Raw genomic sequence first — 26,615 nt, 5'->3', positions numbered from 1 at the left:
GTCTGTGGCTTTCTAGGTTGCAGATGCCATTCTAGGGAATCAGATGTTCACCCACTATGACCGGGCTCACATCGCCCAGCTGTGTGAGAAGGCGGGCCTACTGCAGCGTGCATTAGAACATTTCACCGACTTATATGATATAAAACGAGCAGTCGTTCATACCCATCTTCTCAACCCCGAGGTATTTTGTTCTTACCCGTTAGTTGTGATTAGTGTGTTTGTACTGGGTGATAGTAAATTATTAATTTGTTCATTTATTTTTTCCTCTAGTGGTTAGTGAATTACTTTGGGTCCTTATCAGTTGAAGATTCCCTAGAATGTCTCAGAGCCATGCTGTCTGCTAATATTCGTCAAAATCTACAGATCTGTGTTCAGGTCGCTTCTAAATATCATGAACAGCTGTCAACTCAGTCCCTGATTGAACTCTTCGAGTCATTCAAGAGTTTTGAAGGTAATTAGGAGTGTATCGATCAAGCTGTTGGAAACTGTCTTTCTGAAAAACATTTATTATGGGATATGTCTTCTGGGCATGGGATCCTGTATAACTATATACAGGGTTGAAGAACACCTGCTTGGATATTTTATGAACTAAAGGCAGAAATTTGGGATTAGTTATGTATTGTCCTTGTGTTATAGAAGATGAAAATACTAATGACTAATTACAGTAATAGTGCAAGCAGAGCTCTGGCTCTTGTAATAGTATTTCTCACAAGGGCACTCTGTACCTCATTCACCCAGCTGTGCTTCTCCCTGGGTGACTGCTTACCCTGTGCAGCTGCCCTGTGTGTGCGCCCACTTATCACCCCACTAAGTTGCATTCATCCAGATTGTGCTTGGTTAATCACTTGTTAGGTAGCTCTTAGAATCACTAACTCAATCCTGGTCCCTCCTTAACCTTCTCTCTCTCTGTAGCTCTAGATAGAAGGGGTATGATATGCAGTTTCTTTTGATTTTGTTTACTAACAGAATATAGCTATTTAAAATTCAATTAAATAATTAAAATATAATTGAACGTTTCTAGAGTTAGTCTAGCTGCATTTGAGGTGAGCCATGGGAGGTTAGTGGCTAAGGCAGACAGTGAAGGTCATCACTGCAGCAAGTTCTTATGGGCAGCACTATGGTCTGTGATCCTTCATTTAAAGTCTCTCATAGGAGACATGGTATAAATTTGCTCTGCTATTGAGTAGCTGCCCCTTTGAAAGCTTTAGAGCCAGGTGCAGTGGCCACTTTCCTATATTTTAGCACTCAGGAAAATGAGGCAGGGGGATGACGGACTCAGGGACATCCTGAACTATATAACAAATCATCTCAAAAACTAAAACACTTGGGAAGATACTTTTAAACTGAATTTTTTGTTCTGTAGGGATTGAAGTTTATATCAATTTGTATTTCATTCAAGTGGTTTCTGGATTAATTTGTATTCTTACTAAACTTATAAAGCAGCCAATTTACTAGGAACATTTTCCATCATCCTTAAAAATATAGCCAGGCTTTTAATCTCAGCACTTTGGAGTCAGAGCCAGGAGGATCTCTGAGTTTGTGGCCAATCTGGCTTACACAGCAAAATCCAGGACAGCCAGGACTCCATAAAGAGATCAGGATTACACAGTCAGACCCTGACTTAGACAGATGGACAGACAGACAGATAAGGAAACATGCCTATGTTCCTTAATTTCGTTACTTTTGTTTCTTTAAGGCCTCTTTTATTTTCTGGGGTCCATTGTTAACTTCAGTCAAGACCCAGATGTGCACTTTAAATATATTCAGGCGGCTTGCAAGACTGGACAAATCAAAGAGGTGGAAAGAATCTGCAGAGAGAGCAACTGCTATGATCCAGAGCGCGTCAAGAATTTCCTCAAGGTAAGTGGCTTTAAGCTACATGATTCTGGATAGATTTAAGGTCAGCAGTTCTACAAGGGTTCAGTCATGCTTGAAAATATTTTTCTTACATTTGAAAATCTTAGCAGTCTTCAATTCTGTGCTGGGTTATTTTTTCTAAACTTAATACTCTGTGGTTTCTTAAGAAATAAGGAAGGAAATTAGTAAGTAGTACCTAAGAAGAACCATCTGTTTAACAAGAAGGAAAAAGTTTGATTTTCAAAGAACTTCCTTTTTTTTTTTCTCTCTTTTTCTTTTGTGACAGGGTCTCACTCTGTAACCCTGGCTATTCTAGAACTCAATGTGTAGATCAGACTGAAGATTGCCTGCCCCTGCTTCCTGAGTACAGGGATTAAGATGTGTGCCACTATGGCTGGTTTAAGAAAAACAGTTCAAGGGGTTGGGGATTTAGCTCAGCGGTAGAGCGCTTGCCTAGCGAGCGCAAGGCCCTGGGTTCGGTCCCCAGCTCCAGAAAAAAGAAAAAAGAAAAAGAAAGAAAAACAGTTCAAAATTGTTCTTGATCATATTTTAGAATATTCAGCTCTTTTCCCAGGCTGTGACACATGCCTGTAATGTGTACATTATTAATATGTACAAAAGAGGTGACTTGCCTCTAGTCCTTAGAATGCTTTGATTCCTTTATTTTTTTTAAAGGTAGTTTTATATTTTGTTTTTTTACTGCCTCAAATTTTTTTTGTGTGGGGAGAAGAATGTGGGTAATAGGTAGTAGTTTTCTCCTCCATCCTGTAAGACCCAGGGATCCAACTCAGATCATCACATTTACACAAGCACTCTTACTCTTGAGTCTTCTTTCCTATTTTGTTGAGATCATCTCACTTTACAGTGTCTAGGCTGGCCTTGGGTGTTATATCATTCTTGGCTAAGGTTTCTTATATTTTACTCTTCACATTTTTTTTAAACATCTATTTATGTTTTCATTTTGTGTTGGTGTTGGTGTTGGTGCTGTAGTGCTCAGAAGGTTAGTCTCCATACAAGTGTCTTTACCTACTGAGCCGTCTTCCAGCCTCTGCCTTAGATGTCTGTAGCTATCTATCTACGAAAGGCCAGAAAAATACTTAGCCCCATGACTTTTGTGGGGATCCGAGCTAGCATGATAATGTCAAACTTTCTAGGATCCCAAGAAACTTGCCAAATGTAAGGAATTGTTGGTGCCGCTGACGCACCCCCACCATCTCACAGGACAACGCTCGCTCACTTCCTCTGGTGTCTCATTGCAGTTTATGGGGCTTTTTGCTTTTGTTTTTTAGTACTTCTTGGTTGAACTTCTTTTTTGTAATTGAACTCTTTTCTTTAAGTTTCTTTAGCCTTAGGAGGTAATGTTTGAGTTTTCTTTTATGTTAAACCAGAAGTAAACTTAACTATTACAACTTGAGTACGATATTCGAAAGATTAAAGAAGCATTTCTGTAATTCTTTAACATTTAAGTTAGATATGGGAACACAGAGAATCCCAACACCCACACTTGATAGACTGAGGCAGAGGGACCTGGAAGTTGAGGCCAACCTGGAGTATATGTGACCTGTCTCAGAAAAGTGATCTTAGTGAATAAGTAGAACAGTGTAACACAGCACAGTATATACAGCATATTATATACAGTACATTAGTGAATAAGTAGAACAGTGTAACACAGCACAGTATATACAGCACATTATATACAGTACATTAGTGAATAAGTAGAACAGTGTAACACAGCACAGTATATACAGTACATTAGTGAATAAATAGAACAGTGTAACACAGCACATTACATACAGTACATCATATACAGCACATTATACACAGTACATTATGCACAGCACATTATACACAACATATTATATACGGTACACTATATACAGTACATTAATGAATAAATAGAACAGTGTAATACAGCACATTACATACAGTACATTATATACAGTATATTATACACAGTATATTATATACAGTACATTAATGAATAAATAGAACAGTGTAATACAGTGCATTATGACACAATACGAAAACAGTAGCCTGTGTGGACCAATGTTACAGGTCTTCCTTAATCCTAGCCCTCAGAAACCTAAGGCAGGAAGGGTTATGAGTCCAAAGCTAGCATTAGCAACATACTTAGATAATGTCTGGAGAAAACAAAGCCCAACTACACTGTGAGGGATGAGAAGATTATTCATTCAGTAGCTCTGTACTAGCCTGCCTAAGTTTCTCTTAGAACCTATAAAAGGTTAAAGTACCTACAAAGAAGTCCAAACAATGTTATTAGCATTATTTGACTAGCACACTAAGAGTGTCTCTAGCTCTTTTACTGTGACAGTATTTCAGACCCACGGTCTACACCTTGCTCCCCTTTATGCCATGCTTTGTCTCTTGCAATTGCCTCAGTCTCCCTGGATGACTCACTGTTGCTGGCCCTTGGCTGTTGGAAGCTTTGTGTCTGCCCTAGACTGTTTGTTTGTTTGTTTGTCTGTTTTTCTTTCTCTAAGACCTTGATGGCTTACTCCTTGACCTTCAGGTTTCTGAACAAACGTCATAAGAGGTTTTTCTCAAGTTACTTGACCTAAAATAGAAACTACTAGAGTTAGTGAACTAGCTTAGTCAGTAAAGTGCTTGCCTTGCAAGCCTGGGTTAGATTCCAGAACCCAGGAGAGAATGGTAATTCATGCTTGTAACCCTAGCTAAGGTGGATCTTTTGGTGTTCTCAAAGCCAGTGAAGAGACTCTCTTAAGTAAGTGAACAGTGCTCTTGAGGAATGGCACCTGAAGTCCTCTGCCCTCCACATACATAGGCAAACAAACAGTAGGCTCTCTGAACGGGGTCCTCCTCCATTGCCCTGCTCTGCATTCGCTGTAATACTCTGCTCTGACGCAAACTCACCTTTCCCCACTGGGAGGCAGGTTCCGTGATACAGAGGATTGCTTACAATAGTTGTTAAATTTGTGTTGTAGAAAACTTGTGTATGTATTTACACAATTCCATTTTTTTGTCTTAAAACAGTTGCTAACAATAATGGTTAATAACTTAGTAAATGGTTAACGTGTATAGAGAGCATGGGGCTGGAGAGATGGCTCATCAGTTAGCAGTGTTGGCTGGTTTTTCAGTGGACTTAAATTCATTTCCCAACCCCTGCGTGCTGGCTTCTTCACAAAGTGCCTGCACTTCCAGGCACACCCAGTGCCTCTGGCCCTTGCAGGCTCCTGTATTCATGTGCACATCACCATACACATAATTAAAATAAAATATTTAGAAACGTATAGCATCGGTTTTATGCATGAACTGTTGTGAAGGTTTGGCTAAACAGGAAAACTTAGGAATGAACTAAGTAACTTGCTTGCATGTTTTCACCTAATTGATGAAGCTTATGTTTTATGTGCTAAATGTTTATTTAAGAGGAAAAATTGGCCTGGGAGCTTTAAATTTATAGAAGTAGACATCCTTTCTAGAAATGATTGAAGTGGCCGTTAGCACAGTGTTTTCATTTCTGAAGTAAGGCCTCACGTGCTTTGACTTTCCTTCATGTGAAGCCTGCAGTTGGGCTCTAATTTCACAGTTTTAGCGATTTTCATTTTTTAAAATTTATAATAGCTCACAAAATTTCCTTGGTATTTTCTGAACTTTTCATGGATTAATCATTTGATTTATAATTGGGTGGCAGAGCTTAGTCTTAAGAACCATTTTATTGTCTGATTACTTTCCAGCCTAATCCCCAGTACTGGAAGGGGGATTAAAAAAAAACAACCCAGACTCCCCCATCCCCAGGGCATTCTGTTCCAAGCTTTAAAGGGAGTGGCTACCACTGGGGAAAGTCCTGTCCTGCTTAGTTTGTATTTCCTTAGTCAACTCTTAGAGGAATCATTTATTGAGGAATGTGTCACTGTGTATAAATGAATTCCTGATGGAAATTGTTGTTTTTTGTGCTATACCTTATGTCTGTGGAATATAACAGGACATGTATCAGGTAATTGCCCCACACAGGTCTTACCCTTACCTGCCTGTCTATAACATCTCTGTCAGTCTATAAGTAGGACTGTAGCTTCGTCTTTGTAATGGTAAAAGCAATGGGCAATTTAAAGATCTTTTTCTTTAAATTCGTTGGTATGTTTAATTCACGGCCATTATTACAGTGTTCTTTGTAGATTTAATTGTAATAGATTGTTAGCAGCTGGGTTTTTTTGGTATTAGAGCTTGGCATTGGGGAGGCTAGAAAATAAATGAGTAGTTTGAAACAAATGTGAGAATTTGTGCCACCAATGTGAGAATGTCACTAAATCAACCGCCAAATTCAGCTGAAGGGTTTTTCATTAGTGAAAGAGCCCACGTAGTGATTTTAAAAACCTGTGTACTGCTGCTGGTGGCTCACAAATCTTAATTTGTTAATTTATTTATTAAGGATGTGCATGGGAAGGGCTTGGTCTTTTGTTTGTGAATCTAAGCTGTACTTTGTAAAATGTTTTGAAATGGGGAGATGTACACTCAGCCTTGGGGGTTGTTTCTTTTAACAGAAGAGCTACGTTTATGTAAGCTTCTCCCCTCAGCACAGAAAGGATTCTCATATTTTATTCATGCTATGAGGAAATTGAAGTTTCTTTTTTCTTTTTCTCCTCTTTCAGGAGGCGAAACTCACAGATCAGTTGCCACTCATCATCGTCTGTGACCGCTTTGACTTCGTCCATGACCTGGTGCTGTATTTATACAGAAACAGTCTTCAGAAGTACATAGAGATATATGTCCAGAAAGTAAGTGCTTTGGGATTTAGATAATTTAAACATCACTACAGTATTTTGAATTCTTCTCAAAATTTTGTGCCTGGTAAGAATGGCCTGCTAGAGTACTTTCCATGTTTTCCCAGCTCAGTCTTTTCTTTGATTAAAATTTAACATCCATGCTAGAATATTAAGTGCGAGAACTACTGTAGTCTAAAGGGTTGCAAAGTTGAGGAATCGAAGCCCAGAGCACATGTCTTAAGTTAGGTATTAGAACCTTTTATCAACTTCAAGATACTCTCGTAAGGCAGTGCTGCCGGTGTTGAGACTTTTTACTTAGTAATCGTCACAGTCATCTCTGCTGTTGTTATTGTATACTTCAACATTTGGAGCAGTTCTTAGGAGGAACTGATCAACCAAAGCAACATGAGAGACTAGGGTGAGCGCTTGCCTGCCTGTTAGTAGACTATGAGGTCTTTCTAGGTAGACTTTTCCTTCATCTAACCATAATTTTGGATTCATAGTTTACTACTAATTTTAAAAACAGGGCTTTAACAGAAGAAATGGTCTTTATGTTTTTGCCTCAGTTTTGCTTATTCATGTAACGGTGTTCTTTTTATTTTCTCTTTTTCCAACATAGGTAAATCCAAGTCGACTTCCTGTGGTTATTGGAGGATTGCTGGATGTTGACTGCTCTGAAGATGTCATTAAAAATTTGATTCTTGTTGTGAGAGGTCAATTCTCTACTGATGAGCTTGTTGCTGAAGTTGAGAAAAGAAACAGGTGTGGTACTGTTTCCTCTCCTATAGCACATAAGTTTGTGGCTTCTGATAGTGCAGGAAGAGTTGAAGTACAGCTGACTGACTGCGGCCACTCAACACATGGGGTAAATTTATGGAGGCAGCTAACAGAAGGGTGACACGCTCGCTTTTAGAGTTGAAAGGTTTTTGTTAGTGTATTTTCCTGAAATGTGACTATATCTCTATAGTTATGAGAAGATTGTGCTGTTTTTAACACAGTCTGTCTGGGTTCTGTTGTTTTTACTAGATTGAAGCTGCTTCTTCCTTGGCTTGAGGCTAGAATTCATGAGGGCTGTGAGGAGCCTGCTACACACAATGCGTTAGCCAAAATATACATCGACAGCAATAACAACCCAGAGAGATTCCTTCGTGAAAACCCCTACTATGACAGTCGTGTCGTGGGAAAGTACTGTGAGAAGAGAGACCCACATCTGGCCTGTGTTGCTTATGAACGTGGCCAGTGTGATCTGGAACTAATCAACGTAAGTACTGCTTGCTGAGTGGGACAGAGACGTCTGTATTTCTTTTAACTAGTTGTTTGAGTTTCTATACGGTTTTTAGTTAATACAGAACAGTTTTGGACAGATGGGTGCTATTTTAAAACTGTGTTTGGAGATAGTAGTAAACGCAAGTCTGTACACTCACTCTCTGCTGATTTGGCCTGTATCAGCTCTGCTTGTGTTCTTGTACACGCTCAAGCGTACCTTAACATAGCATTTCAGCCACAGTACATTCCTCACGGGTTTGTATCCATCGGGTTCTACTTTCTAGGAATGAAGACGTATCTTTATATAGATACCAGCAACAGTCAGTCAGAGGGTAACAAGAAACTCTGAAAGGTTTGGTTTCAGTGTTGTCAGGGTTTTCTGTAGTTTACCATCACCATTGTGTCCACTCTTCAGCCTCTTTATTCTAAATCAGTCCTTGGAAACTTGTTTGTTTTTAAATGATAGATACGTTTGCTAAAACTCATTTTGAAATTTGTATTTAGTTAGGTTTTTTGTTGTTGTTGCTGTGAAATAAGTGCATAATCAAATTTTCCATTGTAAAGTGAACATCTCAGTGGCTTTTAGTGAGTTGAGTGTTGCAAATCAACACTCTTTCCCACTTTCCAGGCTCTCAGCACTGAGAAAGGAGAGCTTCTTTTTAGTAAATCTTCATGTACTCCCTTCTCATAGAACCTCACAGCTGCCAAACCACACCCAACTCCTGTGGATTTCCCTGTTCTGTATTTTTTTTTTTAATTAAAGTATTTATTACTTGTGCACAAGTATGTAGAAGTCAGAACAACTAGTGGGAATCTTTTATCTCCTCAATGTATGTGGGTCTCATGAACCACTCTGGTCATCAGCCTTGGTGGCAAGCTACCTATTAAGCCATATTGCTGACCCCTGTACATTTCATATAAATGTATGGCCTCTGGTTCTTCCTCCTGCAGTGCTGAATGCCTGGCCGCAGAAAAACATTTCTGAGTTTCCCTGAATCATTTCTTTGCTTTGCAGCTAAAATCAAGTATTTCAATAATGGTTCTCTATAATTAGATTTTTAGATCATACATCTCTACTTGGAATACTGCTTAAATAATGTTTGCTCTGTGCTGCCATTTTCTTTCTTTATGTTGCCAGTCTCCACTGAATTGTCCACTTCCCATTCGGGAGTACTTTGGTAAAGAAATGAGCACACTCACCCACAGGTCCTTTCTCCTTGTCCCTGCTTACTAGGCCTTTGTAACCTAAGACATTGTTACTAGGTTGATGACTACTGTAGCCCTTTCTCCTGTTTACCAGTTACAGGTTAGAGTTACTGGGCCTGCATGAATGAGGCCCTGATTACAATCACAGCACTGAAAAAAAGTTCTGTCATATTTATTCGTCAGTATTCTCGGATTTATGGACTCCTGTTGTACTCTGAATTACAGTCCATTACTGTAATTTCTGTTAGCATTCACATTGTTGCCTGGTTGTTGATGAACTTCAAGGTTCATTGTGCAACTTTCCCAGATTAGAGTTGCCCATTTTTCCAGGCAGCCCCTACCCTTTTTAATGAAAGATGCCGTTAGTAACTGAGTTCTGCCCTGAAGATTGCTTCTAGCGTTGTTCTGTGGTCAGATCTTAGAAACTTATCTGTGTTTGTATGTGCTTTCAAAGATGATACATATTTATATGCAGGTGTATGGAAAAGTGTTCAGTATCTAATGAAACACTGGAAGAAAGTTTTGAAGGCAACCAGACCTGTATTAGAGTGTAATACAAAGCTATGATTTAAAGTTAATACAATACTAGTGCTTGAACATCAAAAATAAGCTAAATATGCGAGTGTGTGTCTGTAATTCTAGCATGTGAGAAGTAGAGGAGGATAAAGAAATTTGAAGCTCAAGCAAAGAAGAAAACCAGGTGCTATACTAGGAGTCTTCTAAAAAGCTCCTAAAATTTCTTTTTTCTTTTCATTGTTGAATTCTAATGGGAATATTTGACTGTGATATTCCCTAGATTTTTTTTTTTAAAGAGTTGACATGATTGCAAATAACTGTCAGACTCGTTTTCTGTAATTGCGCTGAAATTAACCTGGCTGTTTTAATTAGGTTTGCAATGAGAATTCCCTCTTCAAAAGTCTTTCTCGCTACCTGGTCCGTCGAAAGGATCCAGAGTTGTGGGGTAGTGTGCTACTGGAAAGCAATCCATACAGAAGACCATTAATTGACCAGGTAAATGTGACAAAAATGTTTCACTTCTTTCTGACCTGGAATACTTTCCTCTCATTACATATCCAAATATATTCAAATGGGTCATATTTAACTATAACAGAAGACACAAAAAGTAAAAAAAACATTAAAATTGTACTATATAAATGTAAAATTGTTTGTGTGTGTGTGTGTGTGTGTGTGTGTGTGTGTGTGTGTGTGTGTAAAATATTATAAGGAAAGTGAAATCTAAAACCATAAATTTATATTAAGTTCATCACCATTAAAGAAAGGGAATAAATTAGGATTGACTCCAAATCGTTAGCTGATACATGACTGAAATTAAGACATTGAAAGCAGTAAGTCAGCACACAAAGAGGATTGATAATTCAAAAACCAAAAATCCAAGTAATGTTTGGGTCTAACAGCTTAAAGTCCCTAGTACTTAGGAGTTTGAGAGAGAAAGAAAGAGTATGAGTTTGAGTTAATTAACATCATCCTGTGAGTGTAGCAAGATTCTATCTCCAATTCTTTTCTAAATTCCAAGTATCATGAAGATTATTGGTAAGTGTGACCCAGTTTCTGGTTACTAGCATCGCCTACAAGCAGGGCTGGGTAGGCAGACAGGAAGACCTCTGGAGCATGCTGGTGACTGGCAAGACACAGCACCTGTACACCTTCATGCACACACTGTACCCAAACCAGTATAAGAATTCTAACTAAGTAACACAGCACTGCAGTGGAGATTTTTATACCTATATGAAATTGAAATCTTGAATTTAAAGCGCTAATTATTGCTTGTTATAATAATGATTCTTAAATTCTTCTGACACACAAAAAGAGAGTGACACACACTCTCTAGAAAGCATTTCCAAGGCGCATTCCCATGTAGATAAAGCTTCCTGCACTCATGGCATCTGGGCATATGGAAGTAGACAAACGAGGGTTGTTCATTTCCTAATCTGTGTCTAGGGATTTGAAGATGAGGACCCATTACAGTAATAGTGATAAGTTATCATGGATAGTGTTCTATCAGGGAAAGTGCAAGTGACATAACTGCTGATGGGAACATAATTATAAACAATGTGTGTCCATGTATATTGTGTACAAAGGTCTTCGAGTAGAAAGGGCATTTTTCCTTCTATTTGAGATTTTCTATTGAGATGTTAACTAACTTATTGTTACCAGCCAATGTCTTTTTAAAAACACCTTGATTTTTTATTTTTTTATTTTTTTAACTCTTCCATGTATGTCCTTTGTAGGTCGTACAGACAGCCTTGTCTGAAACTCAGGACCCAGAAGAAGTGTCAGTAACTGTCAAGGCTTTTATGACAGCAGATCTTCCTAATGAACTCATTGAGCTGCTGGAGAAAATTGTCCTTGATAACTCTGTATTCAGTGAACACAGGTAAGCTGGCAGGGGATTGCATTGGCTTTCTCAGTCTTTCACTGTGGCCTGTCAGTTTGGGGAAGGAACAGAAACAAAGTGAATAGGCAGCTTTCTTTTTTTTTTTTTTTTTTTTTTTTTTTGGTTCTTTTTTTCGGAGCTGGGGATCGAACCCAGGGCCTTGCGCTTCCTAGGTAAGCGCTCTACCACTGAGCTAAATCCCCAGCCCCAAAAGTAATCACCTTTTTTAAACTTTTTTTTTTTTTCGGAGCTGGGGACCGAACCCAGGGCCTTGCGCTTCCTAGGCAAGTGCTCTACCACTGAGCTAAATCCCCAACTAGGCAGCTTTCTTGATTGTTACTCTCCTAATACTGTCTCTTCTTACCTTGACCTTGACACAAGTAACCGTCTAGTGCCACAGTGTTTCCTCATCATTGATGACCTTTTTAAACATTGTGTTGAATGTTTGTTTCTTAAGGAATCTGCAAAACCTCCTCATCCTCACTGCAATTAAGGCTGACCGAACCCGAGTTATGGAGTATATTAACCGCCTGGACAATTATGATGCGCCAGATATTGCCAACATTGCCATCAGCAATGAGCTCTTCGAAGAAGCATTTGCTATTTTCCGGAAGTTTGATGTCAATACTTCAGCAGTGCAGGTAAATCATGAAGTTACATAAATTGAGATACTGACTCTAATGTCTTGATGTTAAGAATATATTGTCTTGTGAGCGTGTGCACAGATTGCTTTCACAGAATAATCATAAAATGCTGTCTGTTTAAATGTAATTCTGTTGGGTAAGATCCATTTTACTGTAACACCAATTCAAAAATGTTGCCCAGGTGTTAATTGAACATATTGGAAACCTGGATCGTGCATATGAGTTTGCTGAACGCTGCAATGAGCCTGCTGTTTGGAGTCAACTCGCAAAAGCTCAGTTGCAGAAAGGGATGGTGAAGGAAGCCATTGATTCTTACATCAAAGCAGATGATCCTTCGTCTTACATGGAAGTTGTTCAGGCCGCCAATACTAGTGGTAAGGCTTCTTGTCTATGTCTTTAAGACCTCCAAACAATTACTAAGCCAAACATTCAGTACATTCTATACTTTTGCTAGTATAGAGGTTAGCACTCCCTGGTTACTTGTGAAAACGTTCAGCTCAGCATCTCAGACTGACTGAATTATATGAATTTAGAAAATCCAGGGGGCTGGAGAGATGGCTCAGCGGTTAAGAGCACCGACTGCTCTTCCAGAGGTCCTGAGTTCAATTCCCAGCAACCACATGGTGGCTCACAACCATCTATAAAGAGATCCGATGCCCTCTTCTGGTGTGTCTGAAGACAGCTACAGTGTACTTATATATAATAAATGAATAAATTAAAAAAAAAAAAGAAAATCCATGGAGAAAATTAATTTTGTTTTGAGGTCTGATAAAATCCTGATAGAGCTCTAGTATATAACTTTAAAGTGGGGAGAAGTATCAAGCAATTTTAGGGCAGTAATAATACAGACGTGTAGTGGAATTTTTAGACTTTAGATATATCCAGTTTTACATTTGTCATTCTACATAATATTTCTTTGAAAAAAGAGTTAAGCTGGTGTGGTGATGTACTCCTGCCACTGAGGCAGGAGGCCTTAAATTCACGGACTGCCTAGGCTATATACATAGCATGACACTCTCAAAAAACAAATTAGCAGGGGGACATCTAACATATTTGGTTGGAAATATAAGAGTGCTAGTTTATGGGCTTATTTTTCTCTTTATTTAGGAAACTGGGAAGAATTGGTGAAGTATTTGCAGATGGCACGCAAGAAGGCCCGAGAGTCCTACGTGGAGACAGAATTGATATTTGCACTGGCTAAAACAAACCGTCTTGCAGAATTAGAAGAGTTCATCAATGGGCCAAATAATGCTCATATTCAGCAAGTGAGTTTCCTGTTTAAATTCCCTCCCCTCTCGTGTGTGTGTGTGTGTGTGTGTGTGTGTGTGTGTGTGTGTGTGTGTGTGTGCGTGTGTGCGCGCGCGCGCGTGTTTAGTGGGATGCTCGCATAAAAGTGCATATGAAGGCCAAGGGCAGGCTTTATTTTTATTCCTTAGAAACCATCCACTTAGAAAAAAACAACAGGGTCTCTTGTTGGCATGGGTCTAAGTAATTTGAGCTAGCTGGCCAGCAAGCACAAAAGACTGACCTACCACTCTGCTGGGATTCCAAGCACACACCACACCTGACTTTTTATGTGGGTCATGGATATTAACTCACATCCTATTGTTTACACGGCAAGTACTTTCCAACTGAGTTATCTTCCTACCTCCACATTTTAACACATGAAAATTCAATGAGCAGCTTACCACCCTGGCAGAATCAATGTGTTAGGACTATGAAATTAAACTGTTCTTAGGAGTGTGTATATGTTCATTCATTTTATTTGTAATTTTTGAGATGGAATTCCTCAGTGGCATGAAGGATGTGTCTTTAAACTTGGTAAACTGCATCAACTTCTGGGTGCTGGATTACAGCATATGCATATCTTTTCCTTTGGTGTAAGATACAAATTTTGAAAAAGGATTGAGCTGACACCTGTATTTTACTGATCGTGGATTGCTTTTCCCCCCTAGGTTGGTGACCGTTGTTATGATGAGAAAATGTATGATGCTGCTAAGTTGTTGTACAATAATGTTTCTAACTTTGGACGTTTGGCGTCTACCCTGGTTCACCTTGGCGAGTATCAGGCAGCAGTTGATGGTGCTAGAAAAGCTAATAGTACTCGAACATGGAAAGAGGTATTCTAAACCCAGGTTCCAATCAGGAGTTAACGTTTTGTTTGAAAACTTTTTTCTACTGTTGAGTTGAAATAATTGCATTTATTTATATTTGAGTTCTCATAGTGGAAAATGTTTTTTCTAGGTCTGCTTTGCCTGTGTAGATGGGAAAGAGTTTCGCCTTGCTCAGATGTGTGGACTCCATATTGTTGTGCATGCAGATGAATTAGAGGAGCTTATCAACTACTATCAGGTAATGACACCAGACCTTTACATGAATTGAAACCTTTGTACGCATATTCTCTCTAATTGCATTTTTTCTTCGTATAGGATCGTGGATATTTTGAAGAACTCATCACCATGTTGGAGGCAGCCTTGGGACTAGAGCGAGCTCACATGGGAATGTTCACAGAGCTAGCAATTTTGTATTCTAAATTCAAGCCACAGAAAATGAGGGAACACCTAGAGTTGTTTTGGTCAAGAGTGAATATTCCTAAGGTAACCAGTCTTCACCACTGTGAGGCGACTCTAATAATTTAAAATACATTTTCCTTGTTAGGCTGATAGCAAGAGTAAGATTTACATCTAAAGCAACTGGTTTTGTCCTCAGGTGCTGAGAGCCGCAGAGCAAGCCCATCTTTGGGCAGAGCTGGTGTTTCTGTATGACAAGTATGAAGAGTATGATAATGCCATCATCACTATGATGAATCACCCCACCGACGCATGGAAGGAAGGGCAGTTCAAAGACATCATCACCAAGGTGGCTAATGTGGAACTGTACTACAAAGCAATCCAGTTCTACTTAGAATTCAAGCCCTTGTTGTTAAATGACTTGCTCATGGTGCTGTCTCCACGGTTGGATCATACTCGTGCAGTCAATTATTTCAGCAAGGTAACTTCTTGCCCTGAACTCTACAGTGAGGATTTTGACAGATTGGATAACAGTTCTCAGCTGTGGATATCTTTCTAACAAACTTTATTTTAAAGGTTAAACAGCTACCACTGGTGAAACCATATTTACGCTCAGTTCAGAACCACAACAACAAGTCCGTGAACGAATCCCTGAACAACCTCTTTATCACAGAGGAGGATTACCAGGTAAAGCCTTGGGTTCTGTAAACACTCAGCATCACACTCTGACAGGGTTAACTGACGGGGCTCTGTGGTAACAACCCCAGTTAGCCTTACATTTCTAAGTAGCAGGCACATCGATGCTTACGCCCTAAATTCAGCAAGGTTTTCGTGATGGGTAAGTGTTCGGTTTTATAATAAGTTCTACTCTTTGGGTTAGACACATTTTATATATGCTTTGATAAAACAGTTTAACATGTGGGTCCTTGCTCTCTTACATCCTTATTCCACATCCCAGAGACACTGATCTTTCAGTCTATAAACTTAACTGCTGTAAAGTGGACCTAACAATTTGTCACTTTTCTTTTTTTTTTTTTTTTTTTTTTTTTTATAACTGTAGCCATTTTGGTTTTTTTTTTTTTTTGTTTTTTTTTTTAGATTTATTTATTTATTATATATATATAAGTACACTGTAGCTGTCTTCAGATACACCAGAAGAGGGCATCGGATCTCTTTACAGATGGTTGTGAGCCACCATGTGGTTGCTGGGAATTGAACTCATGACCTCTGAAAGAGCAGTCGGGTGCTCTTAACTGCTGAGCCATCTCTCCAGCCCAATTTGTCACTTTTCTTACCTAATGTCTTATTATTTGTCATGTAAGTTTGCTTTTGTGAAAGATAACACATAAATAGAAACTGTCTAGGTTAATCTAATTGCATTTTTCCTTCACTTCTTGGTCTGACTGGGATTTACCTAGTAGCGCAGGCTTGCCTCCCAGGCAGGTGTCTGCTCAGCCTAAGTGTTTGAGGTATAGCTCTGTGTCAGCACACCTGGCTTAGCATGATTTTCCTTTAGGCTCAAAGTCTAGTCTATAAGGCTGAACAGTATGAATAGTTTGCTAACAGCATAAGTGCTTGTCTACATTACCTATTCATTAAGTTAGTATCAGTACTGGATATTTATATCTCAAAGAAAACTGCACCTTCGGAAGTTGTACTGTCCATTTGAACATCTTATTTATCAGTTTAGAAGTAGCTCCAAGAAGATTGATACCTGAATAGAGGTTACAGCTTCTGGAGTTTGGTGCTCGTGTCCTCTACGCTGTTACATTCGTGCTGCCATCTAACTGCTTCCATCAGAATGAGTTGTGGAGCGTAAGTGTTAAATGAGAGCCGATAGTTGACTTCTGAATGCCTTTGTCTCTCAAGGCTCTGCGAACATCAATAGATGCTTATGACAACTTTGACAACATCTCACTTGCTCAACGTTTGGAAAAACATGAACTCATTGAATTCAGAAGAATTGCTGCTTATCTCTTCAAAGGAAACAATCGCTGGAAACAGAGTGTGGAGCTGTGCAAGAAAGACAGCCTTTACAAGGTCGGTAACATGGGGTGTGCTGTTGGAGCAGTGGGAATTGGCAGTGTAACTCGCTTTTGTGAAGGTCGTTTTTAAGTCAGTGGATTGATGATGACGACGACGATGATGATGATTTTAACTTTCAGTGATGGTTTAAGTCAGCATGTGGGGTTAACCATTGTCTTTCATTGTTTCCTTCGAATAGGATGCAATGCAGTATGCCTCTGAATCGAAAGACACAGAATTGGCTGAAGAACTCCTGCAGTGGTTTCTGCAGGAAGAGAAGAGAGAATGCTTTGGAGCTTGTCTCTTCACCTGCTACGATCTTTTAAGGCCAGATGTTGTCCTGGAAACTGCATGGAGACATAATATCATGGATTTTGCCATGCCCTATTTCATCCAGGTCATGAAGGAGTATTTGACCAAGGTAAGGATGCTCAGAAGTGTATTCAGAGCTAAGAATCTTGAGGATATATAACATTCTACATGCATATTACTTTTCAATTTTTTTTCTCTAGTATAAATTATTTACTTGACCATAAAATGTTCCTATTATGGATTTTTTTTCTTAATAGCTGACAGGCGACATGATTAGGAAGGGAACTCAAGCTTTGTCAGTGTTTACTCTCTGTATTCTTAAAGTAAATAGTACTCTCTTTTAATATTTGAAATATTTTAAGATAGCATTTTGAAATTAATTGCTACAACTCAAATTTCCATGTATTCCAGATTTGTTTGGCTCCTGACTTCATGTCTTTGCCTGTTTCTCGTGCATTGTATTCTCAGCTCCCTAGTCATCAAAGATTTTTGATAATCAAATACATAATTTAAAATATTGTAGGAAGTTTGAAATTAACCATGTTTCCTAAATGTACATTAAATAAACTAAGGATTCAGCTACCTTACAAAGTTTACTGTTCATCTTTGCATCTCTTTTTGATGTGAGAATAGTTCTTGCTTTCCCGGAGTTAACTAGCTTTATGCATAGAAAATGTAAATGACTTTAAAAGATCCATTTTGCCAGAGTAAATCAAACTTGAAGTCTCTCTTGATTTCTTCAGCATGCCTGAGTACAGGGTGGGAACACTACTAACACCCGCCCCCATAGAGATGCCTTCCTTTGAAGACCACATAACTAGATACCTTGTGTTGCTCTTACAGTTTTTAAAGCAGTAATGTTTTATATGTAAGTTCAGTGTGATTAGAGCAGTTGCCACAGCTTAGCCACAGGTGAGAGAAGCTTCTTTTCTTACGCATAATGCCACCTTTGAGACCTGGCTGCTGTTAACCTAAATGCTGTCCATTTTACTAGCCATTAAGCTGCTTCCTTTCACACTGACTTAGCATAAATTCTTGTGCAGTGAGCTTTGAAGTTATACAGGATTCTAAGTCTTGCTTCCTGTACGCCCTAGACTTCCACTTGCTCCTCCCTTTTTTAGTGGTTACATGTTTCTCCCCTGAACCTTTGTTGCTGATTCTACCTTTTTATGCTCAATATGGAATTTGATTTTTTTCTAAGCTGCACCTTCTGAATTCCTTTGCAGGTTGATGCAATAAAGGAAAAGGTGAAAGTTGATTCTTTTGCATCTTTAAGTCTGGAGGACTAAGTCTAAGGATTTGCATGATTTTTTTCCTTCCTTTTCTACACTGCTGCTGCTGCTTCCCCCTTCCCCCAATAAATTTTCACTAAGCCTCTGCAAGTCCCTTGAAACATAACTATAATAGAGCTGTAGGACATTAGTAGATGTTTGCTACTAATCGGCTAATAGGCTTTAGGAAGGGCAGGAGGCTAATCAGTAGTTGGTTCACAGTCTCTCTTTAATATATTATTAAAACTGAGCATGGTGAGTTTCAACATTAATTCCAAACTATCAGGAAATTTCTTTTCCCTGTCAGGGTATCTGGACCATACTAGGACTTTCTTAATATTTGAAATAAATCAAAACATCTTTTTTTATTTTGTGAGCTTGCCTGACAGTTGTTGAATTTATATCTGTATGTACATGCCCTAAGAGGCCTTTGGAGTTCTGTGGGGCTGTTTTTTTGTTTGTTTGTTTTCTGGGTTTTTTGTGGTATTGAAGGACTGTGATCCAGTTTCTGATCTCTTGATTCTTACTAATTTTTTTTTGCTGAAAGTAGATACAAGAGATACTAGCTGCTTCCGAAGAGACTTTCCTCATGTTTCTCCAGGTGTCCAGTTCTCATGGTGCTAGTCCATTTTTAAGAAGAGCCAAGATCTTTTCAGTCCTGAGAGAGCCAAGCTTGCTGCAACTGTTGCTAAGCAACATGGTTTATCTGTGTGTATAACAAGGCAACATTAACCCTTATCTGTAATCAGCACACCTTCAAAACTACCAAAATTTGCCGTCAAGTTGGTTCTTTGGCTCATTATCCAAGAATGCCAAATTAGCACCATTTGGTTGCTGCTTTCTCCATTGGCTTATCTCTTTCCCACTATAAATAAAATGAACGTTAAAACGTATTCCTGACGTAAGATTATGGCTAGAAAGCGATGGGGCTATAAAGGAGTGTTAAATTTTAAATGAATTTGGGTGGGGCCAATGCCTTGGGCTTATGTTGTTCAGACTGGAGTCACCACTGGAACTTAGGGCAAACCTGAGTAAATGCATTGTGTGTGAGACCCTTCAGCAGCTAGTAAGCAAGGCAGCTAGAAAGCGTGTGTGTGAAAAATGGGGAACTGAACTGCAGTGTTTGCGTTGTTTTAAATCAAGCATGTACAAGTCATTGCAATTACATCATACTACTCTGAAACATAGAGCATTGCTGTGGGCTGTGTGTGTTTCTTGAGAGCCTGTATGGCACCAGTCATCTTCAGATCTCACTTCTTGCTTCAGTACTTTTGCCTTTTTTTCATGCACACATACACCAAAATAACTGACTGCATGTTAACTTTTCCTCTGCAGCATATTGCAGTCTTTGTGGAAAAGCCTTTTGCATTTTAGTGGATTTTCAATATTACAGATGGAACTGATTTCAGTGACATGCTCATGTTAAATTTTTCTTTTTAAACCCAAGGATCAGAAACTTTTGTTACAGCTCTTAACAAAAGCTTGTGTTCATAAAATCTCCTCCCATTTTTCTTCTTTGTGTAATCTAAATTGGGCTTAAACCAAAAACTGGATGTTCTTGTGCCAGAGGCTATCCCATAATATAAAAACATCAGCATTTTTGCTTATGTTGGTGTTTCTCCTCTGGGATTTGTGCTCTTCTTCCTTCCTCCCTGCCTGTGTCAGTGACTGGGCAGTTAGATAATGCTGGCTCTTCTAGTCTCCCATGTGTTTCTGTATCAGACCTGTGTTGAACATTTAATCAGACATTAACTTTTGTATGTGTCTGTATACTTAAGATTTATTTTCCTTCAAAGTCTGGGGTTTTATTATAAAGTGCTGGGTTTTGTTTGTTTGTTTCATTTTTCTTCTATCTCTTTGGAGTTACTTATACATAGACATCCACGTGTTCCCTGTATAACCCCTCTGTAGGTCATTCTCACACACTAGCTAGGTCAGCAAACCAGGAGACCTCGATGGCAGAGCTGTGCTTTCAGTTCCAGAGATGGATAACGTTTGTTGTAAACTTGGATGCCAAATAGTGGGTATTTCACAAGACTACTACACTCCCTAGTAGTCTTTAATTTGATACTAAGACAATTTGTCACATATCATGTAGGCTGTAAAATTAAAAAACAGTATGTAGAAGCAAACCACTGCTTAGGGATACACAGTGGCCCTCTGTTGTTCCCCACCCCCACCCCAAAGCCCCCAAACTCCCAAACTGAACAAAGCAAACCCATTTTTCTAGGGTAGACAGACTACTGAAGCTTACTTCTCAAAACTCTTTGACAAGACTGGATTAGACCTAGATTGTCTTCACATGGAGTAATGAGAATGATAACATTGTCTGGGGCTGCTTAGCTGGGATATGTGCTTGCTGCTAAGCTTGACACTTGACTCTCTCCTTGGCATCCACACAGCAGGATGGGAAAACTTAACTTCTACAAATTGTCCCCTGACTTCCATACGCACATGCTTGTTGTCCCTTGCGCCCCAAAGTACATGTAATACTGTCCTAACCCTCTGCCTGTGTGTACACTCAAAGGCACTATTTTAAGTTTCCAGTAGAACCCGGGTACTGCTTTAACATTTTAGAAAAATGTAGTTTTTAACCCTTTTTCATGGACCAATATGTCTGCCCATGTCCTGCTCCTCCTCCCATTGTACTCACATTCTTAGCACACTTGGCCTTGAAAACAGCACATAGAACCCTTGAGATCTGAAGATTAGTTATAAACAGAACCAACTTCTAAATATAGTTTGAAATACAAATAAAGTACAGAGTCAGTGAGAGTGTACGCTATAGAAGATACAGGATGAATCATGATAGCCAGTAATTGACCCTGGAAACGGCAGCTTCTCTCAGCCTCATTTTCTAGAAGGAAACTCAAGGACTGATGAAGTGGTTTGTCCTCTTCCCCACTTAGCTCTTTTTTTTTTTTTTTTTTTTTTTTTTTTTTTTTTTTTTTCCCAGAGCTGAGGACTGAACCCAGGGCCTTGGGCTTGCTAGGCAAGCGCTCTACCACTGAGCTAAATCCCCAACCCCCACTTAGCTCTTAAAAGGATCTGGGTAATACCACTCCTGTCTTTGACTCACACACTTAGACTGATATTATCTGATGTTGCCCACTTTGATTAGCTAGTATATAACAGCCATTTATTTCTTCAGCTTCATTAAAAGTAAAAGCTTTTCTCTCAAAGTTGGAGCCAACTCAGGCAGTCCTAGTTACTTCTTAGAGCCATTTACCATTAAGTTTTTCATTTTGTCTCAGGCAGCTAAGGAAAATGATGTTCTACAGTAAGGGTGGATGTGGAGCTGCTTGAGACTTGAGTCTCGGTCTGTAAAATGTGAGGTCCAACAGGGGCTGTGCATAGTGAGCAGAGCAGCCTATTCTGCTTAGATTCTTACTGCAGCCGTTACACTCATTTCACTTTTTTGTAAACCTATTCTCCTGGGGAAGGAAGTATTATGTTCATGAACTCCTTGTCACCTCTGATAGTGCATTCCTCCATTTGAAAAGTGGTTCCTTTCCACTTTGTCCTTGCTCAGGCTGCATCCTAGCATGAACAGCCTTAGCCTGGCGTGAGCTGCTATAACATTTATAAACCCCCCTTCCTGAGGGTTTATAATACAGTGCTGAGAAACACCGTGACTGAAGTCTGAATACTGACATTGAATCTGAGGGCTGAGAAGGTTCCTGCAGTCTGTTTTATTTTGACAGAATTTAACATACTAAGGCTTTTCCACTCTCTGCCATAAACCTAAGTTTGTAATGCTTTTGAGGTTCTAACATGACTTGTTTTTCTTTAGGTGGATAAATTAGATGCTTCGGAGTCACTGAGAAAAGAAGAAGAACAAGCTACAGAGACACAGCCCATTGTTTATGGTAATCTGCCTCTTATGTTCAAAGGGCTGCATTAGACCTTCTGCCATGTAGCAAGCTTTGAGAGGGGCAAAACATTTGCTGAGTTAAGGAATAATTCTCCCAGCTGTTCACATTCTCTCTTGAGCACCATTTAAAACTCATTCTTATGGTATCCACTCTGATGATCTTCCATGCATAGAGTCTCTCAAAAGTAGTTATTAAAGGTGGCCTAGGCTTTCTTGTTGCCTGATTGATGACTGATCTATTCATTCCTAAGTGGCTAAGAAAGAATTCAATTTTGGAAGAATCAATGTAGCAAGGCTGTCTTCAGTGTGCCTTGCCTAGAGAGTGCATCCTAACTCTAAATGTTACTAGGACAGAGAGTGGGGGTTAAGTTTCCATTTGATAACTTTCCAGAGAGAGAGAGAGCTTCCAAACCCTAAAGCAATCATTTAAAGCAGTCTGACTTCCTACACTAGCCAGTGTGGGCTACTTAACCCTTTGCATCTCACATTTAATGAGCATTGGATTTGAGGAGTATGATTAAAAGTTTTATAACCCGGTTTTCTTTGGAAGGAAGTATAAAATTAGGACCATTTTGTCTCGGGCAACAAAGGAAAATGATAGTACATGAGTCTTTATTTCTGCAGATAAACTGGGGGGACTTAGGGGACAGGGTAGACCTAAAGTACATGAGCTTTGACATATGTGAAATAGGGAAAAGATAGCTGTTTTTTTTTACCAGGTATTCATGGCCTGCTGGGCTTTCATGGAGTTTTAAGTAGGGAGTTGAAATAGAGTTAGTTTTTTCAATAGTCCAGAGGTGATTCTTTGGTAAAGCGGTTTCCATACTTGCTTACTAAATAAAATTTTGGTTGTGCTACAAGAAGGGGACGCAGGGAACCAGTTGTGCTGGGAGTGCAGTGGCTTCCATTCCAGTGGGAGATGATGTGTAGGAATAAGGAGGTATTGTGTTTCTCTCTCTAAAAGTTCTTTACGTGTCATGTTTTCTTTATGTGGTCAGCACCTATTTCAGCTTCATCAGCAAGTATTTGATAGAAGGTATATACGTTCTTGTGTTTTCATACCTAATGCATTGCCTATCTTAGTGCATATTTGAATGTGGTTTTTTTATTGCTGTCTCTAAATTAGCGCTGGATTCTTTGCTAGAACCGTATAAGGTTTCATTTTGATTCAGATGTTTAGAATCAGATATTTAAATTAACTTTAACAACTTGTAAAGTTTTCCTGTGCTAAAATTTTAGTCACTAAATGTAATGTGTATTATGTGATAGGCTTGTTGGCAGATGTATGGCCTGATAATGTCAAATGTGCATGTGTTACTGCTTTAAATATAGGATGTTGTGGCCCTCAGCCCTGCTCTGTTGGCTTTTTTAAGACAGGAACCTTCTCAGGGCAAGACTGTACTCCAAATTGAGACAGTCAAAAGTGCCTACACACAACTTAGTGAATTGTGAGTGTGCTGCTGGAGTGGGAAAGAGGATACTGCTAACTCTGGTGCTAACAGATTCTCCTCCTCTTTGTCACTTTAGGTCAGCCCCAGCTGATGCTAACAGCCGGACCCAGTGTGGCAGTCCCTCCCCAGGCACCTTTTGGTTATGGTTATACTGCACCACCATATGGGCAGCCACAGCCTGGCTTTGGGTACAGCATGTGAGACGGAAGCTGATCCCGTAGTCTCCTATTTTCATACTGAAGCATCGTCCACCCACTTCTCAGTTTATAAACGGGAAACAGGCAACGTGTTCTTGTAACCTTTACTTCATGAAGGACTACTTTTTTGTTCTAACTATAGACTCGGATCGCCTATGTTAAAACTTTATTTTCACATTCCGCATCATTAGACCTTCTTTTCAAAGGGGAATAGTACTCACGTGGGCTTTTTCTCCCCCTCATTCTTTGAAGAACTGCTTACTATTCAATCTATTGTGAAGAACCTGATTTGCACTCTGTAGTGTTTAAAGAAACAAAGAAACTCTAATATTGAATCTCTTAAATTTAGTGTATGTAAACAGCTTTCACTATGTATTGTCTAAATGCATTTAATTCTCTTTTATTCAAAGAAAAGCTAACGTGAAAATACTGCTATGTGACCATGCAAGACTGTCAGAGCCAACAAAGACAACACTAATCAGCATATCTTACATTGGATCACAGCGCTCTCCAAATTATTTGAAAATGCATACAGACAACTTGCCTGATTTTTTTTTTTTTTAAAACGAGTATCACAGGCCCTGTAACCTATGCAGGTTTCCCCATTATGCATATAGAAAATGCTAGTGTGTTGCTCACTTCATGTGTAACAGGTGCCCTCATGTTGTGCTGTATCCTGTGCTTTTTCTGTGGGACCATTCCATTCAGGAACAAAGAGCACCATGACTGCACACGTGTGTATTTACTAACCCTTCCCTGAGGTGTGTGTATGTTGGATATTGTGGTGTTTTAGATCACTGAGTGTACAGAAGAGAGAATTCAAACAAGATATTGCTGTTCTTCAGTTTTGTTTGTGGAATTTGAAATTACTCCAATTTAAAATAAATTACTGGACTGTGGAAATAACATGTAGAATTGCAGTTTTAATTAAATACATCTCAAACCAGAAGAATGGTGGTTTTCATAGTTTCTACTGGCTACTGCTGGAGCATCACAGAGAGGCATAGAGGGTGAAGAAGACATGCATTATGGTATTACATTCCTCCAGTTATGAGAGATTGTGCAGCCGTCACTGAATAATGCGCCCCTCACATCTCCCAACATTTTAACCTAGTAGCACTCGGGTTTTAAGCATTTCCCCTAACTAAATAAGTTATAGGTGTTATATTGACTTGAAATAAAGGTGTATTTTTTTTTAAAGTAGCTAGCATGGTATTTCTTTTCAACTTGAAAGGCTCCAAATTTAAGTTTTTGCCATGGCCGAGGATATTGACTTTCCTTCAGCACGACTGAATCCTCTATAGTTAGAGTGAGCTGCCTAGCTTATATCTACAACTCAGGCAGATTAGCATAGGCTTCATATACACACCCTTTGCAAATTAGGATCACTGTTAAAGTCAGTTTTCATTTGTCATAGTGAAAACGTGGGCTCTCAGGCCAAAGCTGCCCTGTGTTCCGAGATCTCTACCTACTCTCATCAGAAGAAATCAAGAGATAATCAGTTCATTCTTGACTTCCTGTACTTATGATGCTCCTTTCCCTTCCTTAATAGAAGCAAATTGAAATATCGTATTTTATGGGTATGGGTGTTTTGCCTGTGTATATGTCTGTGGACTACGTGCACACGGTGCCCTCAGAAGCCAGAGGAGGGGCTCAGAATCCTCTAGGATGGGAGTTCAGTTACCCCGTGGGTACTAGGAATTAAACCTAGTCCTTTGGAAGAGCAGTCAGTGCTCTTAAACACTGAGCTGTTTCTCCAGTCCTACTCTTTCTTATTGTTTCCTTGAGGATTTTTCCCAACAAAAATTCATCATGTACTGTTGTCCTATGATGCCAAGTTGCTACTTAAACCATCCATATTGAACGAGTCAGCAGGCTGCTGAATTGTTTCTTCTCTATATATCAAGTACTTTCAGAATTATTACGCAGATTAGTTTATTATCATATGTGTATGGATGTTTATGTGTCTGCACATCATATTTGTGCCTGTGGATATAGTAGACCATTGCTCCATTCTTTCCAGTCTGTTGGTTTTTTTATTCAGAATTTCTGTATAGTCATTCCAGGCTGGCCTTTCTTGGACTTGAGATTCTTTTATTCTCCCCTCAGCCTCCTGCATGAGGGAATTATAAGTATGCACCATCTGTCAGGTTATCTTTAAATCACAAAATGCCTAGTCAAGGATTGGGCTGTGGTCATCATAATCCACCAAAGTGAATGGTAAGGGAGTTGGTAATTATTACTCTTGAGTTTATCACTGTGGTAGGTTCTAGACTAGGAAACTGAAAACTACTGTACTAACTAGTATAAATGTTGCTTGATCCAAGGGGAAATGGGAGAGGGAAATTCATGTGGCAAAGCTGTATGATTTAGTGATATATAAAAATAGCCCCTACATGAAAAATCCGTGGTTAACAACCATTTCAACATGACCATCTTAGTGTAACAAGTACCACTTCTTGGTCTTTCTCTAGTGCAGCCATGATCTCACTCTGAGCCTCAATTGCCAAACTACTGAAGAGGTGTTTAGTTGGTCATTTCTGTCAGTGACAGTAATAAAAACAAGAAAAGCTTTGTATATTGATACATAAAACGTTTCGCTTTATGGAACAAGAGCCCTTGCCCAGCATGTGAGGCATGAAGCTGGATCTCCAGCACTGCAACGTTTGTTGGGTTTCTTTGTTTTATGATCCGATTCTAGTACCTTGCACACTTCCAGTTATTTTCCTTAAAGTGGCTGGTTACATTAGTATTTGAGGAAATGTCTACCAAACACTCAGGTTTGGAGCAGTTTATAGTCCTTTTGTCTTGTTCTGGAAACAAGAATCTCAGTGTTGACCTGGAACTTACAGAAATCAATGGAATGAG

General features: G+C 39.2%; 1 protein-coding gene across 4 annotated transcripts in view; it reads left to right on the top strand.

Moving 5' to 3' along the window:
- The window catches only part of Cltc (clathrin heavy chain), a 58,325-nt gene extending 33,629 nt beyond the window's left edge, over positions 1 to 24,696 (top strand). Inside the window, exons 12-32 of one of the 4 annotated variants that reach the window (XM_006247108.5) lie at positions 17 to 181; positions 271 to 451; positions 1,697 to 1,860; positions 6,483 to 6,608; positions 7,216 to 7,358; positions 7,623 to 7,857; positions 9,957 to 10,079; positions 11,318 to 11,463; positions 11,921 to 12,104; positions 12,289 to 12,481; positions 13,215 to 13,372; positions 14,063 to 14,227; positions 14,352 to 14,459; positions 14,537 to 14,704; positions 14,817 to 15,098; positions 15,194 to 15,304; positions 16,487 to 16,657; positions 16,842 to 17,063; positions 18,181 to 18,201; positions 22,019 to 22,094; positions 23,627 to 24,696. In XM_006247108.5, coding sequence (XP_006247170.1) covers positions 17 to 181; positions 271 to 451; positions 1,697 to 1,860; positions 6,483 to 6,608; positions 7,216 to 7,358; positions 7,623 to 7,857; positions 9,957 to 10,079; positions 11,318 to 11,463; positions 11,921 to 12,104; positions 12,289 to 12,481; positions 13,215 to 13,372; positions 14,063 to 14,227; positions 14,352 to 14,459; positions 14,537 to 14,704; positions 14,817 to 15,098; positions 15,194 to 15,304; positions 16,487 to 16,657; positions 16,842 to 17,063; positions 18,181 to 18,201; positions 22,019 to 22,094; positions 23,627 to 23,751 — 3,267 coding nt within the window. In that variant the 3' untranslated portion in view covers positions 23,752 to 24,696. Of the gene's footprint in view, positions 1 to 16; positions 182 to 270; positions 452 to 1,696; positions 1,861 to 6,482; positions 6,609 to 7,215; positions 7,359 to 7,622; positions 7,858 to 9,956; positions 10,080 to 11,317; positions 11,464 to 11,920; positions 12,105 to 12,288; positions 12,482 to 13,214; positions 13,373 to 14,062; positions 14,228 to 14,351; positions 14,460 to 14,536; positions 14,705 to 14,816; positions 15,099 to 15,193; positions 15,305 to 16,486; positions 16,658 to 16,841; positions 17,064 to 18,180; positions 18,202 to 22,018; positions 22,095 to 23,097; positions 23,444 to 23,626 lie in introns of those variants that run through there. The other 3 variants (XM_063269683.1, NM_019299.2, XM_063269684.1) reach the window with 3 other exon arrangements.
- Positions 24,697 to 26,615: the final 1,919 nt, after the last annotated feature.

This window comes from Rattus norvegicus, chromosome 10 (assembly GCF_036323735.1).
Source record: "Rattus norvegicus strain BN/NHsdMcwi chromosome 10, GRCr8, whole genome shotgun sequence".
Classification (NCBI taxonomy): Eukaryota; Metazoa; Chordata; class Mammalia; order Rodentia; family Muridae; genus Rattus; species Rattus norvegicus.
The sequence above is the reverse complement of the archived record's forward strand: the minus strand, read 5'-3'. Positions and strand labels throughout refer to the sequence as shown.